General features: G+C 40.7%; 1 protein-coding gene across 1 annotated transcript; it reads left to right on the top strand.

The window, feature by feature from the left end:
* The first annotated feature begins 5,387 nt into the window (after positions 1-5,387).
* Positions 5,388-15,767, top strand: LOC119738151 (scavenger receptor cysteine-rich domain-containing group B protein-like). Its single transcript, XM_038212897.1, has 7 exons — positions 5,388-5,411; positions 6,794-6,959; positions 9,919-10,118; positions 11,695-11,836; positions 12,896-13,222; positions 13,904-14,212; positions 14,731-15,767. The coding sequence occupies exons 1-7, from the start codon at positions 5,388-5,390 to the stop codon at positions 14,754-14,756; spliced, it is 1,194 nt and encodes a 397-aa protein (XP_038068825.1). The 3' UTR covers positions 14,757-15,767.
* Positions 15,768-16,744: the final 977 nt, after the last annotated feature.

The following is a 16,744-nucleotide window of genomic DNA, read 5'->3' as shown; positions in this document are numbered from 1 at the left end:
TTTCCGGACAACCGACGGCGTTGTTGCTGTGATGTCATAACAGGAAGACACTGCTCAGTTTAGGCATGGGGTTTTCTGCTCAAAATCGTGAACTCAAAAATGTGCTCATTAAAAACATTTGTTAGAAAAGTTGACTCGCCTTACTGCCATGTACTGACACAATAACAGATCGACAAAGAAAGATCAATTTCGAAAGCAAATCATCACAAATTCTAACAACTTTTGATGCTGACATAGTTGTATAACATTGAGCTTTCTGCCTGAAATCACACTTTTGCTAATGAATATGAAAATTTGCATGAGCAAAATGATACCAAAATAGCCTTACAAATTGCGAAACTATAATTGAAAATAAAAGGGCATTTTCAAGGATTGCATTTAAAAGCATCCCCTACGCCTGCGGTTGTGTACAGACAAGTCCGAGCACGATAACAATTCTATCACGAAGGCCCCTTTCAATGGCGAGGCATTGCGCTAGCTATTGTTCAGATAACCCGGCACGAGGCATGCAGTTGTATTGTGCAATATCATGCGTAATGGTTTCTCCATTAAAGGGGGCCTCGAGAGTGTATACGGTGATCAGGTGCGCCAGGATTCGTCCAAATAAATCAGCAGGATAAACTTTGCACAAAATCGGGCAGAGGGTTGCCTAACGGCGCATTTGAACGAACTTCTCAGACTCGGATTTCATCAAAAACCATACTTAGCGTCACTGCCATATCCATCAACATGTTTGTCAGCGCAGGAGCGGCGATTTCTTGTCAAACTGGGAGTAGGGGAGGGGGAGGCGGGGGGCAGGAGGACAATCTAAGACATTCCAGGTGGCAATTTTGCGTGGTTGGGAGGATTTCCGTCATCGTAGGTCAAGACGTTCCGAGGTCATACCATTAGAATCAGCTTAGCAATTCGTAGCAAGCGGTTTTTTTACACGGTGTGTCGCTGGCCCGCTGGCCCAACGCGCAACCCCATTCCTTTTCTAGGCCGCCCAGGAGTGGATTAAAAAAGCTGCATGGTTTTATACTTCCGAGCTAGCCTTCTCCTAGGTGGGAAGCCAACCAAGGCTGACGAGCCCCACCTGCACGGGTTTGGAATCAGAGTTTTCCGTCTATTAGGAGGGTTGCCTTAAACCGGTTGCCTTAAACCTGCCTTCCAAACATTACTGCAGTGTCACTGCCAAATTAATGTTTGATATATTGTCCCGACAATTTCAAAGATAAGTCTTTTGGATGAACGTCTTCAACATGAATGTTAGTTACAGGCTCGTCATACATGAGGGTAAATAGAGCCAGAAAGCCAGTGAGAAAACATGTCCGTCACAACTGAAGGAAATGATGTTTTGGGGTCCGCTCATAAGTCCGACGCCTCATAGGTCCGACGCCCCATAGCTCCGACAAAATCGCATCCCCCAACCAAATAAAGGTCCTTAAGTCCGACGCCTCATAAGTTCGACGCCTCATAGCTCCGACGCCTCGTACGCTTCGTTTTTCCGACGTCGGACCTATGAGGCGTCGGAATTATGATACGGCCCCGATGTTTTAACCAGGACTTGTTTTCGGCTCCGCCTCCCTTTACGTGAGCAATTTGGTGCATTGGTACTCCACACAACTATGTCTCCACCAGATGTTTGATATATTGCCCAGACAATGTCAAAGGTTAAGTCTGTTTTGGATGAACGTCTTGAACATGCATGTTCGTTACAGGATCGTCATACATAGGGTAACTGTGAGCCAGTGTCAAACCACATGCGTCACTTCCAATGTTCACTGGTTGGCCTTGCCATAGTTGGTCCCGCCCAGTTCTCGGTAGTAGAGTCTTGCGAAGCGGGCGCTTTCTACATCGACTCTTCGGCAACTTCGACCCCAGGGTGTCGACCAGTACGAGCCCACCACTACCTGCTCTCTCACTCTGGTATTGGATCATTTGCATGTGCAAAGTTTTTGAACACGTATACTACAAATGAGGAATACTCTATACATACAGTGGCTTTATTTGTTTAAAAAATTATACAAAATAATTTAAAAAAATATTTAAAAAACAGGAATGGAATCGGTAATCAATTATATTATTGAGCTCCCATCCATTTGGATATTTTTCAAAGTCAGCTACTCGCAATATAATGAATCCACTGATATAAACGCATTCAAATGAAATCCGGAAACGAAAAGTCGGAGAACGAAAAGTCACATAAGTGTGGATAATTCTGAGTTAAGGAGCACAAGGGACTGGCACAGGCCTCGAACAGGGGAAGTTGCCCCTATGCCCCCCCCCTTCCTTAGTTACGCCACTACACAGTCCGCAAAGCCCAATAACGGATGCTTGTTGGACTGTCAATTTTATGGCACATGAATACGAATCATAATGACAATTTATTACATACTTTGGCATGTATTTATTATTATTTTGATGTAATTGGTGAAATAAGACGCAGTTTGGGTTCAGGTGTCTATTTATTGGGTCTACACGATACATATTACTGCATTGCAGTGGCAGATCGAGACAACTCACAGGAAACGGGGGGGGGGGGGGTGCGGACCCGACGAGGCCCAATGTCACTGCCAGATGTTTGATGTATAGCCAAGAACATTTCAAGTTAAAGTCTGTTTGGGATTCTCATCTTGAACATGTCAGTTGCAGGCTCGTCATACGTGAGGGTAACTATGAGCCAGCGCCAAAACACATCCGCCAAAAGGAAACGAATGTTTAACCCAGAACTTGTTTTCGGCTCCGCCCTTGGTGCATTGATCTGCACAGCAATGTCACTGCCAGATGTTTGATGTGTTGCCAAGTTCAATATCGTGGTCTGGTTATTTACAGATCGACGGCGCGCATATGTGACACTTATCCACACCAACGATGTTGTAAGATTCATTTAAATATATCTCTCAACAAATAAGAGATGTCTTGAAAGTCGAAATCGATCGACGTTCGCGGGATGTTTAAAAATAAAGGTAAATATGGGGGGGGGGTGTCAATACCTTCCTAACACCCACCCACCCCCACGCATGCTATCACGCCCTTGCACCCCAGGTCCCTGTACGATACAGATTGTTGGCTTCCTATCAACACAAACAGACCCGGAAACAACGTCTCGGAGGATTTGTTGCATCAAAACCAGACGGATATCTGCTCAGACACTTAACACCACCAATAACCCCGAAAGACCCTTATCGGGAAGCCCAGCATCATGATATATAAACCGATCTACCAACCTCCGTCGGTTCACACTCGGCTCCAGCTGATCTCTCCTTAAGACGTTTGTATTACTTTCTCTCACGGTATTCGAAAACAATTTCTTGCTCTGCATCAAATCTGCTGGTGTTGGGGGCCACGCTGATCACCATCACTGTGCCCTCACGTAAGTATGAAACTGAATAAACTGTGGTTAAATTATTTTGCAAACAACTCGTGAAACATGTAAGCACGCAACTGATTTTTACAGCTGAAACTTTGAATTTCTAAGATTTGCAGGTTGCAAACTAACTTAGCACAAATCTTGTCCACACGTACTTTGTTTATGAATCATGTGTAACTGGAATGACAAATAGCGCTGCAATGGCTCGATTTTCTGAAGATCAAAATTACTTCGTGTGATGATTTCATGAAAACTGCAATTTTTCAAGCTGTGTGGAAGTTTTAAACTTTTGCAAAATATCTTTCAAAAACTTTTACCGGTATTATTTCTCTACAGAAATGCGTTTCAGTTCGGCATTACCCTTTAATTTGTCAAGAATGTCTATTATAGCCTAATGCTTCGTATGTACTATTTACAAACAAAACATGATAGTTATTCTCGCCATGTTAGTGATGGATTTTGCGCGTTTTTATCAAATGTTATTGTTTGTGTAAATTGTAGAGTATCATTTTGAGTTGACGTCAAAGTCCCCGCATATCATTTTAAAGTGGCTACTTTGATTCATATCACACGTGCGTTTGCAGTTGTTATTGATGACATACTGCCCTGGGTATTCAGCGCATGCATGCGCGAGGCATTGGCATTGGCGCTTGGCATGGGTATGTGTAGCGCCGCACTATATATAGCACTAAATATTAACAATGTCATCCAGGGTCTGACCTGGCCTTGAACATTTCTACAGTGAGTAACTTGAATGTCTGGCTTCAATATTCCAACAGTGTACCCAAGCGATTTTACTTTGATATATGTGTTCAGTGCTTTCCGAAAGACTACCAAAAAACAGAAGGCTAAAATTATTGTTACGTTATAAGATATAAATTATAAACGTCTCTTTTAGGCCAAACAAAAAAGTCTCCGGTTTCTGGTATGGAGCTTGCCCCAAAAGTGGTGTGGCGACGCGGCTTTTTTTTTTTTTTTTACCTGTTTTTTTTTTTTTTTGGCTTCAAATGTCGGCTGATGACTGCAAATGGTGCACGATTAAACTTAGTGCAAATATATGGGAGTCCAGAGAGGCCACATAAAGCTTATTCTCGATCATAACTCCATCTGAAAACACGTTAAAATTGTGCAGCAGCAGGATTCCAGTCAAACCAGTGAGTTTGGCGGTTTTGAGACATCATCTTGTATTGAAAAAAAAAGTTTTCATTTTGCCGACGCGCATGGCTACGGCGACGCGCGCGCATACCAGAAACCGGAGACTTTTTTTTTGGCCTGAGATAAAGAATTTGACAAAAGTTATGGTGTGCATCGTTTATTAATAATCTTTTTTTAATCATGCCGTTTGTGCTTTTCAAAGAATAACATGTTGATTGGTTTTCTACTGACGAATTTTAAGACTCATTTTGTTTATTTTAATTTAAAAAAAAAACATACTTTTTTCTTCCTATTTTGAGATTCCGCAATCCTGTGAGAGGCAAGCTTTTATTCGCCCACAAACAAATCCCTGTGAATATACTGATTCCCGTCCTAATGGACCTGTTTAGCCTTCGAGAACTGAATTATTAATTGTCGGCCGAAACTAATTCAGACTTTAAAGTACTTACTGAATATCGATCGCTTTTTCATTCAAAAGTGAATAGCTTTTTCATTTCGACAAAAATAGCAATTTGAATTTAACAAGAAATCTATTTTTGGAGTTGAACATTGAAAATATCTGGCACAATACATCTTGAAACATTTTCGTCATGTTACTGACAGTTTCATATTTTCATATTGGCCACATTGTAATTTGCTTGTTGATGCATCATCAGTTTTACTGCTGTATCCGTACGTACAATATAAACGAATGCACTGGATTCGGCGCTATGCCCAAACTATCTTAGCCTAAAACACGAGGCGATTCTGTGCCTATCATTTTGTCAGTTATGTTGATTCCAGCTACAAAGACAGAAAATTAACAAATCGCAATTTTGACGTTATGTTTTAGAATTATGCTCGGCCCATCCTGTAGTGCAAGATGTGACGTCACAAGACCATGCAAGCAGCTCAAGCATATCAGGTAAATAACACTTGAAACTGCTGATGTTTAATTGTAAAATGTAATACATTTTTGGCACTCCTATGTTAATCGTGTTGCGATCCCATGGTGGGGGGGGGGGGCAGGTCCACCCCCATATTTCTTTAAATGAAGGGACACCTGAGTTGACATTTGTTAACTGTGTGTGATAAATGGCAGGTTGTATCAAACTCTCAAAAAAAAACCATTCAAACGATCTCTACAAATAATTATGAAGCTATATTCCATGTCTTTATGCAGTCTTGATTTTCTTAATTTGATGGTCAAAAAAAGGAATGAAACAAGGAATATATACCCGATTGCATTAAATCACATAAAATCTAATTACAAACAAAACAAGGCAAGCCGGATTTAGATCATTTGGCCGGATTCAGACAATTTTATGCGTTACGATGTAATCCTAGTGCAATTTTTTGTCACAGGTGAGACTTAAGCAAGTCTAATTCACGAGTGACAGTCGGTTGGTCGGTCGGTCAGTCGGTCGGTCGGTCGGTCGGTTGGTCGGTCGGTCAGTCAGTCAGTCTGGTGCAAAGAGGACTATAGGCTGGCCCCTCAGGGACCAGCACAAACTCAACCGAGTGTGTATTTGACTGCAATCTGGGACCCCTTGTCCCTCTTTTGTTTGTACTACAATGTATAATTCCTCCCATAATGTTTTGTACACGAATCCAAATTGGGGACCGGGGACCCTTTTGTCCTCCATATTGTTCAACGACCCCTATTGAATGCAGAAACAAACTTACACACATCTATTACTAAAACACTTGTTCGTCTGCAGAGGAATTGATGGGGGATGATTTTTTTTACCGGGGTTATTTGGATGAAATACATACCTTCGAAAAATCCTTCATTCCTTCATTACCGAAGGTAATCGTAACCGCTGCTCGTTTGACATTCTCTTACATCTCATGACACTCTAAGAGCCAATTTAATGGAATGTTTGAATGCAATCCTTGACAATGCACCTTTGTGTCCCGTTTAACTTTATTTTCAACGTTCATAGTTTCTTGCTAGTTGCAAAGTTTTTTTATGCTATGTGCATTTCCATTATGCGCACAAATGTGATGCCATTCAAGGCAAAAACTTCGATGTTAAAACTGCTTCAACAAGAAAAATTGCCAGAATTTCCTGTTTCTTTTGGCAATAGTCAATATTTTAAATATTAATTCAATCAGCAAATGTGTGGGTTTGTAAATTGAACGAAAACCCCTCACTGCGCTTTACACACGTTTTAAACTAAAACATTTTTTCTTCATGGTTTTCGTGCATTTTAGAGAAAGTTGCTCAAGACAAATGTTTCAGTGTAAAAGTCTTGACATAGTCCTAAAAACCGCCCAAACAATTTTCTTTGTCAGGCCAAATAGGAATGCAAGAAACGACACCTTGTATCTGATATATTTTGTGTCATTTCAGGTCTTTCGTGTACGAGTTCTCCACTGGGGATGGCCAGTGGGGCCATCCCTGATTCCAGCCTGACGGCGTCAGGCTCATACGACTCATCTTATCTCCCAAGCAAGGCCCGACTGAATAGTAAGTTTCATTGATTGCTGCTCTCATTGCAGTAGTCTGCAACTGTTGCTTACTTTGTGTTTTTGCCTTTTTTTTGAGTTAAGACATAGGAATTAAATAAGCCCGACTCTAAAAACAACCAGAAACTTGTAAAAAAAAAAATTAACGATGCATTTTAAATGTTTTAATTATGGATTCCATTCTTGGTCAATATGACCAGCCCCTTTCTTCCTCAAGGCTTTAGGCTCATTTGCTTTTTATCCATTGTTCGTTTCCAATAATAACACCTCTCAAATTTTAAAGATGAATGTTTAAACGTTAAACCTAACCAGTTGAAACTTCAGCTAATTTTTTTTCGCAAAAACCTTGAAAAACCATGCACTACCTTGTGACCACGAAGCACGATTTCGCCCATGGTACTCTGTATTTAAAAAAAAAGGCAATTGACTGATCGTTGGCAATCACCACCATTTCTTGATTTCTTCGCAATGGCAGCAAGACAGACGAAATAACATCACGGGGTGGTTAGTACCCTACGATCTTTAATCCAAAACAAATTAATAATAATTCGGTTGGTTACTTCTGAGATACATGCACATGATCCTACCTGTCTTTAACCCAAAAATGTCGTTTTGTCTAAGTTTCTAAATATAAAAAGAGGTCAACCAACAACAAAAAAGCCTCCCTAGACTCCGGATAATCTCCGCAAGTCAGCTTACATTTTTTCAATATTTTATTTGAACTATTGCTTGAACCCTGCACTCCTGGAAAGCTTGAATAATCTGAAACTGTTCTTGAAATTGAGAGAAAGATGCATGGAAGTCATTCTGTGTGAGCACACCACGCCGCATGTATATGACAATTTACCGTTACGTGAAAGCGGCAAAACTCATGCTACAGTCAGACCACGTATACCCTGTATTCAAGTGCTTATGTCAATCCCAGCGATTTATCGCACACTTGTTTTGGCCAGGAATGGGTGATAAGGCTATCCCAAGGTAGTCAATGCACTCACCATGAACTTGACCAAATAAAAACCGATTCTATGCATCACTCTGTCCGTGTTACGATTTATTTGTCATTGCATTAACTTGTTTTGTAACATTAGCGTTCTCATGCCCTAGCTGGGTACAAAACAAAAATCGTCACTGGTTTACTGTCATTACAACAAAATCAACATCACTAACTCAAGTCTGTAGCGCGAATTCCTGTCACTGATCCTTTAGGCTCCGCAACAACGAAAAAGTTACGAAAATTGTGATTACAAACGACCTTCAAATGACAATAATACAAATGTGGTATTTGAAGTTGCGTCAGTACACAGGTCATGCCTGTTGCAAGTCATTTCTGTTCGGGATGAGTAATCTTTGTTTATTCTGTGGGCTCTCAATTGTGAATTAATACATGTTAAGTAATGACAAACCCTTGATTTCACCAACATTTGTATTTAGAATACACTTAAATTTCACATTGTGTCGTCAACTTCTTGGTTGTCTTCTTGGCTGCCGCATTGTTCATGCCCATACAACAATTTGACTGTTCGTATTGATCAACTCATTCCACATAGTCCTCCGTCCCTGATGATGCATTCCCAGGACCGTCTATGCATTATGTGCCACTGCGCGCCTAATAAGTTTGGCGTGTCTCTGCTTCGATGCGCATTCGCATTTTGGCGAAGACTGTACAGGAAACGCTTTATGATTATGCCCATCACAGATATTGACAAGTTCCTCCAATCAGACAATGAAAATTTGCTGCAAGGACAGGAACGACCGGATTATTTATCATATCGAAGTAAATGTTAGTTTGTATGTTTTCCTCAATGAAAAAAGGGCCAATCATGAGAACATTACCTCAAATTCCTAAACAAACAGTGAGTTAAGTGCGACTGTCGTTCCTTTCAAAATTAAACGGTTGTGTATTTCGTCGGTTGTGGAGCATATTGTCTTAAGCCCCTGTCACACTTGTCCGAATCGTCACTCCGTTCATATTCCGAGTAAAACATTGTGGATTCGGTGTTTAATCGGTTTGAACTGAACTCAAACGGATTTCCCTCGGTTTTCCTCGGTTTTCCAACGCTATATACTCGTGTACGTTCGGTGATGCACTGAGGAACTCGGAGAAATTATTGAACCTGTTTAATAATTTCTCCGAATTGTCGCGGCAACCTCAATACGGACGGTATCCGGTATACACACGGAATATGCACGGAATGCACGGAATACACACTGTACTCATTCGTTGCCATTCGTTGCAATGCGGAATAGGTACGGAAGAGTACGGAACAGGCCTCCGATTCCAATCGATAACCGTATGTATTCAGAGTTCATTCCGAACCCACACCATTGTAATGCCAATCAAAATACGGACGCACCGAATATAAACGGAATGTTCGGAAAGCGGTCGGTCTTGAGATCAATCAGTTTGGCATGTCCGGTGATGATCGGAGAGGTTCTGAATATAGACGGATTGCAATCGGAATAGCAACTTATTAGATCCGGAATAAGACCGGATTATGATCGGTGTATTTTCATTTCTGGCTGTTTTTTGACATTTCTCTCCGAACGTGTACGAATTAATAATATTTCAGATCGGTTTATGAACGGAATTATAGATTCGGACAAGTGTGACAGGGGCTTTACGTTCTGGGTATTAACCTCGTCATTCATGGAAAATCCTGCCTCGTCGCTATTTATGTAGCGTTCATGATTCGTGTTGGTCTTGCGAGCAGCCACTGGCAAAATCCTCAGTAACATGTAAAAATTGACGCTTGGGGTCCCTCAGGATAAACAGAGAGTTACTCAGTCATCCTGAGCAGGAATGACATCAAATCCAAGCCTGTGTATTGGCGCAACTTACAATACAAAATTTGTATTATTGTCATAATCACTGTAACAGTTGTAGTTTCCTTACTGAAACCCTCTAGTATTTGGTTCTATATTATTTTGAATGCCATGGTCTTTTGTTTTATTCCCCACAGGTACTGGTTGGTGGATATGCCCGAATGAAAAACCCGAGGGTCAATGGATCCAGGTAGACCTCGGTCAGTACACGGCCATCACGGGGGTCATCGTACAGGGACATTCAACCCATCATATCCTAACATTTGCTGTAAACTCCAGTAATACGGGCGAGTCCAATGATTGGCAGAAACTAACTGACAGAGGACAGACCGTACAGGTGAGCCTAGGATCCCGTTAAGATTGATTCTGTAGTTTTTACATTCCATACGGACAGTCGATTACAGAAAGCCAATCCTATACGGAAGCCTATCGTTCCAGGTTTAAACAAGTGAATTTTGTCATAAGTTGTGAAATAAACGCATTACATATTGGCGAAATTATTAAATTTTAATTAACTCAAGACGATTGTGAAATAGCCTTTTGCGAAATAAAGAAAAAAACCTATTATAGTTAGTTTGCAAAACTATTGTGCTCATTTGTAAAAGTTGTATTGATTTAGATTCATCGCTAAACTGTTGGATTGTTAGGCCTTTTCCCCGCAAACCGTTACGTTGAATCGCAAAATATTGCATTTATTCGTAGAAGTTATTTGCGCTAATAGTAGTATGCTATGTAGTCAAGCACTGTTTGGCAAGCAATTAATTGTGTTAATTTGACATGGTATTGCGTAAGCCCGTATTTAACAAGCTCGATCGGATATCGGAAGCTCAATGCGGCCGGCCAACCAAGGCGTGTTCACCTTATTTTGACCTTTGACCCATTATCTGTAGGTCAGACGATCGACAACAAGGACACTTTTTAATGTTTGACCAAGGCCAACATGTTGACAGCGTTACTTTTGTCTTTTCAGCTTATTAGAAATTTGACGTTATTTTGACCTTGACCCCATGATGACCTTTGACCCTAGTTTGAGCATGTGACATGTTGGGGCGTGGCTACTGATACTTTTGACAAAGTTTAATGGTCGAAATCGGTCAGGGCAATATACATGTCAACGTTAATTATACCATAACTAACTAACAGCGGACGGATTAACGGAGCGACATGATGATTTTAGCTGCTAACCCCAGCTAAAAGCAAATAACTATTTCAGGCAAACCTGAATCGATTTGGCTTCCTTATAATGGATTGATGTCAAATAACATGTGTTTTTTTTTTAATTAAAAACAAACCTTATTTCCTCCAAACCTTATTTCCTCCGACTCCAGCTTGGGTCGCAGTATTCGTTTTAGTCTCAAGCACCGACGACGATTTCATGTCGCCATTGAGGGGGGAAAGCAGAATAGAAAAATTCGTAAGGGGGGTGTTTTAAGCCACCTGACTCTAGGGGGGGGGCTATACAAACTGTATGTACGCATTCGTGTTGCGCGCCAATTCCTCCCAGTGTGTGCATTTACATAAAATGGATGTTGGAAGACCAATATCTTATAGCGCTATATCACGTACAGAATAATATTATAAAGATATGTAACTGCATGGTAAAACAATCTATACACACTGAGACAAATTATTGGGGGGGGGGGGCATCGCCATCAGCGTTTACCATCAAAAAGAGTAACGATTGTTAATTTGTCAAAAGCCACTCTGAATTGGATCCTCGTTCACCCGAGGTATATACATGCACGCAATGGACGTTCATGTTAAAAGGTAAATAGCACCGCCAAAGTTGTTTAGTATCTCCCTATATCGGCGCAGCTAGCTCTTCCAATAGCAAAGACGTCTGACGTATAACACATATTTGAACTACCGGATGTTGTGTTGGTGATCATATAGTAAATCGTTATATTTTTCAGTTGAATGGGCACAATGGTAATAGCCAACCTGTGAATGTGACGTTCCCCGTGGTACTGATGGCAAGATTCCTCCGCATACTTCCACTCACATGGAGTTACTCTACTTATTATTACCTGAGGTTCGAAGTGCTCGGATGTCGAGGTAATACAAATGTGTCCATCTAAACAATATAAGTCGCCATAGAAAGGCAATGATACCGCTAGTCATTTGGTGTAAAGGTTATTAATTGTAAAAAATAAAATTGTTAGTTGTTGAGGTCTAGCCTTATTTCAACACTGTAAGAATTAATTGCGGGCACTGACTTGAGTTTCATGTTTGGATGAACCGTGATAAGAACCTGGAGGAAGTTGTATTAATACAAGTCATTATCTATAATTATGTTGAACTCATACTGATGTAACAGTGATTCCGATGCAGGCCGAATGATCATGCTAGTATCTGACTGTTTTAAATTTATTTTAGGTCTAAACTACAAAAAGGGCGGTGTATATTAAACACCGGTGGTCCTTCAAAGATACCACCGGTGTTAAATCAAACACCGTTGTTTTTACAGAGTCGGTTGCTTTGACTCTCATAAAACCTGTGTCAGTATCCAGGTCATGGAAGTTGGAGGGTCGGGAGTTGGGATGATGGTATCGTCGGCTGATATCACTTGCTGGGTGTGTTTATTCGTTTCTTTTCTGATTGATGACACGTGTTGGTCCAGCTCTGTTGCATTCTGACAATGCCCAGTACAAATCATATGAAACGATGGGTTTGGATCACAAATTGGATAATGACCTTCATACTGCGAATTGAGTGGGAGATCTGAGTTGAGTTCCCTGGATGTAAACATGAAGGAATTATCATTGTCACACAACAGGGATTGTCAGACAACATTCATCATTGGAAGGGGGAATACATCTGGTTAGGCGATTTGAGCCATGAAATGGCACATCGAGTAAGGGAAAACAAAGTTAAACGAATGATATGTATTTACACAAGCATCTTTTGCGCGTTTTTGTGTTCAAATTATGGATACGATTATAGAGGCTGTCGTTCACAAACATTCTGTCAAGAAGTGAGCCTAATGAAAGAGTGTGAAACTTACAAGACTTATTGTTATCGAGAGTTAGACCTACGTTTTATTGTTGTTCAAATCGGAACACACGTGTCAATTGCGAACTAATTCTGAAAGAAACTAATTCTCGATCTCAACAGTTACTAGCGGCATGATTCGATTGGTGGGCGGTGACGACAAATGGAGCGGTCAAGTGGAAATCTACCGCCACGATGCTTGGGGTGCAGTCTGCGATAGCAGTTGGGATATGAAGGACGCCACCACCGTGTGTCATCAGTTCGGCTTCATCGAGGCTCTGGAGGCAAAAACGGGGTTGTCCAGCCGAGAGAGTGACCGGCCGATCGTGATGAATCGAGTCGCCTGTACTGGAACTGAACGACGGCTGGCTGACTGTCCGTTTGTCTGTACCGGCTCTCAGCAATGCAGCAGCTCAACTGTAGCAGGAGTCGTTTGTAAACCAAGACCTGGTAAGAAATACTCCGCCCTCTGTAGTATCCGTGTTATTCACATCCGACTTTGTTGTGTGTTCAACTCCAGCTTATTGCTCAAGTAACTCTCTAACATTCTACGAACAAAAGCCCTTCCCAAAAAATGAGAAACACAAATTGAGAAAAGAAAATTGATAAACTCCAATGAACAACTGAAAGAATTATCACTTAAGCCCACTACACAAGAAATTCCCCTTCAAAATCTGGAATTCAAAACCTTACTTGCGCATCCCTATACTGATTATGAAACCAAGGATTCACTTAATGTTGCGTTTCCTCGTGCTCTTGAACAAATTATACTTTTTTTTTTCTTGTAATATTATTTTAACTTGTATGTTTTATTCCAACCAAAAACCTCGCTTTCAACTTTTTGAACGTCTGCAATGCTCTAACGGATCCACTTTGCGAGCAGACTGACTCCCGGTCCGTGCATTATCGATGCTGATTGTGCGGCAGAAACCGCGTGCTTACTCCGCGAGAACGCAATTATTTTCTGGTGGCAAGTAATTCGAAATTGTAAAGTAATGGGAGGTCTACTGACCATGAGGGCGGGCTACCTATCTGTCCCTTTTCCATTACACCACTCCACGGTGTAGGCGTCAGACTGTAACTTGTCTTGTTTTCTAAATTGAGATGATGTCTTTATTGTGAAATGATCAGATGAGCTTCGGTTGGTCGGCGGATCTCGCACCAGCGGCCGAGTGGAGATATACCGTGGCGGCAGTTGGGGCACCATCTGTGATACAAATTGGAACGTCACCGATGCGGGGATTGTCTGCCGACAGCTCGGTTTCTCAGACGCACTGGAGGCCAAGTCCGCTGCCCACTTCGGGCAGGGTAGCGGACCCGTCCATATGGACGGCGTAGCGTGCGAAGGATCCGAAGAGAAAATTACCGACTGCCCTTCCTACTGCTGGGAAGAGACAAGTTGTAGCCACTCACACGATGCTGGAGTGATCTGTAGTGACGGTAAGCATATAATGAGGGCAGTGCAACGAATCCTATACCACATCGTCAAGGATTCAAATCATCATAGAAATACTCCACGTATTCCTGTCATTAGAAAGATGGATTTGTTCTAGCGTCATGCAAGAACGAGTGCTCCATTCAATTAGATAGTAACGATTTTTATTGTGCAACCGTATACCTTGATTTAAATGATAAAAAGCTGAGATAGTACAATGTGTTGAAACTATTAGTTGCCTAGCAATAATCGGTTGATACCTTAATCAATATTTGCAAGGGTTTCTTGCATGAAAGTATGTCCCGATTCTAAATTTTGCATATGTCTGTGAATCTGATGATCGTTCGGAGAGAATATTTTATTGACTTCGGTGTAAAGACGGTCTTATGATTGTATAAAGCCAGGTTCCTGTTTAGATTTTATTTAGAACATATTTTTTAAAAATGAAAACTGTTTGCTTTTCAAGTTTTCTTCAACAACCTTAGATGCAAACTGTTTGTTCTTCGCTTTTGTATTACTGCAGGAAACACCGTAACAACCAACAAGTGACGAAAGCTAAACCGCTCAAGCAACCAGGAAGGATAGGAGACCACACATCATCCTTGTAAAGGGACAATATTTGTTTCATGGTATTTTGGATCATCAAAGTGTCCCTCGTAATTGCTGGTCGAATTCTTCTGTAGTCTCGTGACTGGTCTCGGCCTATAACCCGTGCATGCTGTAAAACCATTATAATCATGGAGAGTGGTACCTTGCTTCTCTTGCCATTGTAGTAGATTACTGACTGTGTAATCTACGGCACCAATCTATGTTAACAGTGCATTTCGGTTAGATGTAGATTTGAATGAAAGTTCTTCTTGTCAATGTATGTTTTTTGTGCAGCATTATGTAGAGGGCATGCAACAATCATGGGGGCTTTATTTGTATAATATACACAATGATAATAAGAAAACACCACAAGACCGCCCAAAAAAACCCAAAATATGCGAACAGGAGTGGAATCGATAATCAATTATATTATTGGACTCGCATCAACTTGGATATTTTTCAACGTCAGTTACTCACAGTAGAATGAGTCCATTGATATAAATACATTCAAATGAAATTGGGAAACGAAAAGGTAAAGTGCAGTGGATACATACCGAGGGTGAAAATGTTGGACTCTCTTATACTTCTGATACACCGATAAACGTTAATTGTTATTTCAGGAAAAGCTAAGGATGTTGCGTATATACGGTGAACAAACTTTGCCAAATACGTTGAATGAAAAATTAATAATTTTGTATGACTTTTGTCACGCATAATATTCGGCGTAATAGTATTTAAAAATGAACCTGCATTTTTAGCTGGGGCTAACACTTAAATAAATGTATAACTACACACAAGAAAGCACTTGTTAAAGACTTATATCATTATCATGCTGCCAAACTGAATAATTTTGTATTTGAGCCATGTATAATGCTTGCCATAATATTATGTTAGAACAAACCTGTATTTTTAACTAGGATAGTACTGATAGGATTTCTTATAGCTTTATATCAACACACAAGAAAGCACTTATTGAAGCAATTTGTAAACCTACATGATTATCATGCTGCCAATATAAAAATAAAAATAAAAACAAAATTATCTGGAAACTCAAAATCTGGTCCTCGTTAATAAAGGGTTCTTGAGATGAAATTTTCTGAGGCACACATTATGTGAAACTTTCTACTCCTCTTAAATGCATGAAAACCACTTGTATGATCCCTTTTTGGTTAATATGTATCGAAAAGTGCACTTCTTCAAACATTTACAATGTTTCCATACTTTTCCGGACAACCGAGGGCGTTGTTGCTGTGATGTCATTACAGGAAGACAGTGCTCAGTTTAGAGGTTTTCTGTTCTCAAAATCGTGAACTCAAAAATGTGCTCATTGAAAACATTTGTTGGAAAAGTTGACTCGCCTTACTGCCATGTACTGACACAATAACAGATCAACAAAGAAAGATCAATTTCGAAAGCAAATCGTCAAAAATTCTAACAACTTTTGATGCTGACATTCTGCTTGAAATCACACTTTTGCTACTGAATATGAACATTTGCATGAACAAAATGATACCAAAATAGCCTTACAAATTGCAAAACTATCATTGAAAATAAAGGTGCATTTTCAAGGATTGCATTAAAGCATGCCCCTACGCCAGCAGTTGTGTACAGACAAATCCGAGTACGATAACAATCCTATCACGAAGGCCCCTTTCAATGGCGAAGCATATTGTGCTAGCTATTGTTCAGATAATCCGTCACGAAGCATGCAGTTGTTTTGTGCAAAATCATGCGTAATGGTTTCTCCATTGAAGGCAGAAACTTGCTTAACGGCGCATTTGGTAAAATCTCAGACTTTCTCGGATTTCATTAAAAAACATACTTAGCGTCACTGCCATATCCATCAACATGTTTGTCAGCGGAGGAGGGGTGATTTCTTGTCAAACTGGGAGGAGGGAGTGGGAGGGGGGCGGAGGACAATCTAAAAGACATTCCAGGTCGCAATTGTA

Source organism: Patiria miniata, unplaced genomic scaffold (assembly GCF_015706575.1).
Source record: "Patiria miniata isolate m_02_andy unplaced genomic scaffold, ASM1570657v1 HiC_scaffold_3, whole genome shotgun sequence".
Taxonomy (NCBI): Eukaryota; Metazoa; Echinodermata; class Asteroidea; order Valvatida; family Asterinidae; genus Patiria; species Patiria miniata.
The sequence above is the reverse complement of the archived record's forward strand: the minus strand, read 5'-3'. Positions and strand labels throughout refer to the sequence as shown.

Coding starts and splice junctions, on each gene's coding strand:
- LOC119738151 (XM_038212897.1), top strand. CDS start 5,388: ATGCAAGCAGCTCAAGCATATCAG. Junction 5,412..6,793: donor AAGCAGCTCAAGCATATCAG/GTAAATAACACT, acceptor CAGGCCAAATAG/GAATGCAAGAAACGACACCT. Junction 14,213..14,730: donor TGGAGTGATCTGTAGTGACG/GTAAGCATATAA, acceptor GTATTACTGCAG/GAAACACCGTAACAACCAAC.